Source organism: Octopus bimaculoides, chromosome 25 (assembly GCF_001194135.2).
Source record: "Octopus bimaculoides isolate UCB-OBI-ISO-001 chromosome 25, ASM119413v2, whole genome shotgun sequence".
NCBI lineage: Eukaryota > Metazoa > Mollusca > Cephalopoda > Octopoda > Octopodidae > Octopus > Octopus bimaculoides.
Genome location: NC_069005.1, coordinates 8,218,173 through 8,221,319, shown reverse-complemented (window position 1 = coordinate 8,221,319; position 3,147 = coordinate 8,218,173). Strand labels below are relative to the sequence as shown.

Below are 3,147 nucleotides of genomic sequence, written 5' to 3'. Positions count from 1 at the left end.
TGTGTGTGTGTGTGTTAATGCATATGTTGTAATTAATTTAATTGTTGAATCAAAGAAAGACAGTTATTTTTTGCTTTTTTTTTTTCCCAACACCCACAAATAAGGGAGAGATGTAATTTATGATGGAGGGGTAAAGGGGACTACTGTACATTTATGTAGTATATAAATATGTGTAAGTGTACATATATATATATATATATATATATATATATGTATGTATATGTGTGTGTGTGTATTATTCTTCATGGAAGATGGAGCCTGTTCCTTGATGAAGTCGATGTATATTTTATAAATTTCAAAAAGAAAATCAGGTCCTCAGTTGTGAATCATCACCATCATCATCATTATCACACTTATTCATCAATATCACCATCACCATCGACATCATCATCATCATCACCAGTTTTTTCTATTCTAATTTGGTTGAATTTCCATCAGGAGATCGTCCCCTTCGAGCTTCATATCTTTTGTCACTGCTACACTGGAGACTGTTCCCGATAATGGGGCGGTGACAATCATTTCCATTTTCATGGCACTCAAAATCAAGACTGGCTGGCCCTTCTCAACAGTGTCACCTTTCTTCACTCTTATATCAACAACGGTGCCAGGCATTGGTGCTCCAATAGAACTAGGATCACTCGTTGCTTTTGGATGTATTACCAAATCCTAGAAAATAATGAAATATAATGAATAATAGCAATAATAATAATAATAATAATAATAATAATAATAATAATAATAATCCTTTCTACTATAAGCACAAGGTCTGAAATTTGTGGGGAGGGTAAGTTGATCACATCGACCCAGTATTTGACTGGTACTTAATTTATCAACCCTGAAAGTATGAAAGACAAAGTCAACCTTGCTGGAATTTGAACTCAGAACGTAAAAAAGGGGGAAGTACTGCTAAACATTTTGCTCAGAGTGCTAATGATTCTGCTAGCTTGCTACCTTAGTAATAATAATAATAATAATAATAATAATAATAATAATAATAATAATAATCCTTTCTATTAAAGGCACAAGGCCTGAAATTTTGGGGGAAGAGACTAGTTGATGACATCAACCCCAGTGTTTCACTACTACTTAATTTATCAACTCCGAAAGGATGAAAGCAAAGTTGACCTCGGTGGAATTTGAACTCAGAATGTTCACACACATGAAATACTGCTAAGCATTTCGCCCAGCGCACTAACGATTCTGCCAGCTTGCCACCTTCATCATCATCATCATCATAATAATAATGATGATGATGATGATTTCAAATTTTGGCACAAGGTCAGCATGTTCAGCGGAGTGGGTAAGTCAATTACATTGACCCCAGAGCTCAACTGGTACTTATATATACACATCCATACATACATATATACATATGTAAAGCAGACAGCTTCCAGTTTTATGTGATTGTTAAGCAAATTTCTTAGCTACACATACACACATATATATACTTAACATACATGTATGTGTATATCTTAGTGCTTGGGGTGCAATAAACAAGATACTATACCACATCATTGATCATTATCATAGGTCTATTTGGCCAATGATGTCATGATAAGTGAATGTAAACTGTGTAAAATAACTTAAAAATTGATTTTCCAACATTGACTTACCTTCATTGCTAATTCATCTATGATTTTCACAGACCTCAACTGTCCATTGAGTTCAAAGAAGACTTCTCGTCGGCCATCATCTCCAATGTCACCAACGGCCAGAGTTTTGATATGGAGGGTCTTTCCTCGCTCAATTTCTACCTGAGAACAGATAACAACGAAGGATAAATATGTGTGTGTGTGTATAAATAAGCTTAGCCATAATTAATCTGGTGTTTGGAATGTAAATTAACTACAATTTTTTATGGAAAATTTTAATTTAGATCACTTTAAGCTTTTTGTTACCATATTTCTGCAAAGATACATTGGCTTTGTTTCAATTAATTTTGAAAATAATGAAGAATTTTGTAAAAGAACTTTGTCAATATTAATTTAATATTTGGAACCTGAATTAACAAGAAATTTTGGTGGAAAATTTTAATTTAGAAACAGTAATTAATTTGAAACAGGAAATTTGTATCACAAATCTAAGGTCAGTCTCGGGATTAGTGTAATTTGTTCTTACCTCACATTCCTGTGCCATCTGTGGACCAACCAAGAACAGTTTTGTGTCCAGACATTCAACAGGTCCATATTTCTGTCGGAATTCAAAATAATCAGAGAAGACTTTCGGGTAGAGAGCAGCACTCATCAGATCGACTTCGTGAACGTTTGTCTTATGCTTCTGTTTCAGTTCTTCACGCATTTTCTCAAAGTTAAATGGTTCCATAGAGGCCCCAGGACGACCGTCGATCTTTGGCAATCCTTTCAAGATCTAAAACAACAAAAAATATATGAACATGAGTGGTTGGCATGAGGAAGGGCATCCAGCTGTAGAAACTCTGCCAGATCAGATTGGAGTCTGGTGTAGCCATCTGGTTCGCCAGTCCCCAGTCAAATCGTCCAACTCATGCTAGCATGGAAAGCAGACATTAAATGATGATGATGATGATGATTAATAATAAAGTAAGTATTATCTCAAGTCATAGAACTCATAAGACCAACAGATTTGGTGTATAAATGATCAAGATCACAATATTCCCCCTGGATGAGATGCCAGTCCATCATAAGGTTACTCATTTACAGCTGAGTGAACTGGAGAAACATGAAATGAAGTGTTTTACCCAAGAACACAATGCACTGTCAGCTCTGGAATTGAAACCATAACATTGCAAGTGCAAACCCCAAGCCAGAGTGGTTGTTCCAGCGCATCTCCCTCGCCATCTTCCAGGTCAATGCCTTTTCCATTTTCTTTCCTGGGATGCTGGGACCATGAGATGATCTGAATTACAGGAAATCAAGGGAATGTAGAAATTTCGTAGCTTAATTCTCTTTTTCTTCTTTTTTTTTTTTCCTTCGGGATGGCTGTCTGGTAAAAAGCTTGCTTCCCAAGCACGTGGTACTGGGTTCAGTTCCTCTGCATGGCACCTTGAGTAAGTGTCTTCTACTATAGCCTCGGGCCATCCAAAGCCTTCTGAGTGGGTTTGGTAGCTGGAAACTGAAAGAAGCCTGTCGTGTATCTATGTATGTGTGTATATATATATATATATATATA

At 36.0% G+C, this 3,147-nt stretch overlaps 1 protein-coding gene across 3 annotated transcripts in view; it reads right to left on the bottom strand.

The window, feature by feature from the left end:
- LOC106876357 (pyruvate carboxylase, mitochondrial) overlaps positions 1–3,147 on the bottom strand; it is an 87,008-nt gene continuing 83,861 nt past the window's right edge. For all 3 annotated transcript variants that reach the window (XM_052976613.1, XM_014924858.2, XM_014924857.2), the window contains exons 19-21: positions 2,119–2,367; positions 1,614–1,754; positions 1–666 (exon numbers count right to left, since the gene is read on the bottom strand). In XM_052976613.1, the coding sequence (XP_052832573.1) occupies positions 415–666; positions 1,614–1,754; positions 2,119–2,367 (642 nt within the window). In that variant the 3' untranslated portion in view covers positions 1–414. The remainder of the gene's footprint in view (positions 667–1,613; positions 1,755–2,118; positions 2,368–3,147) is intronic.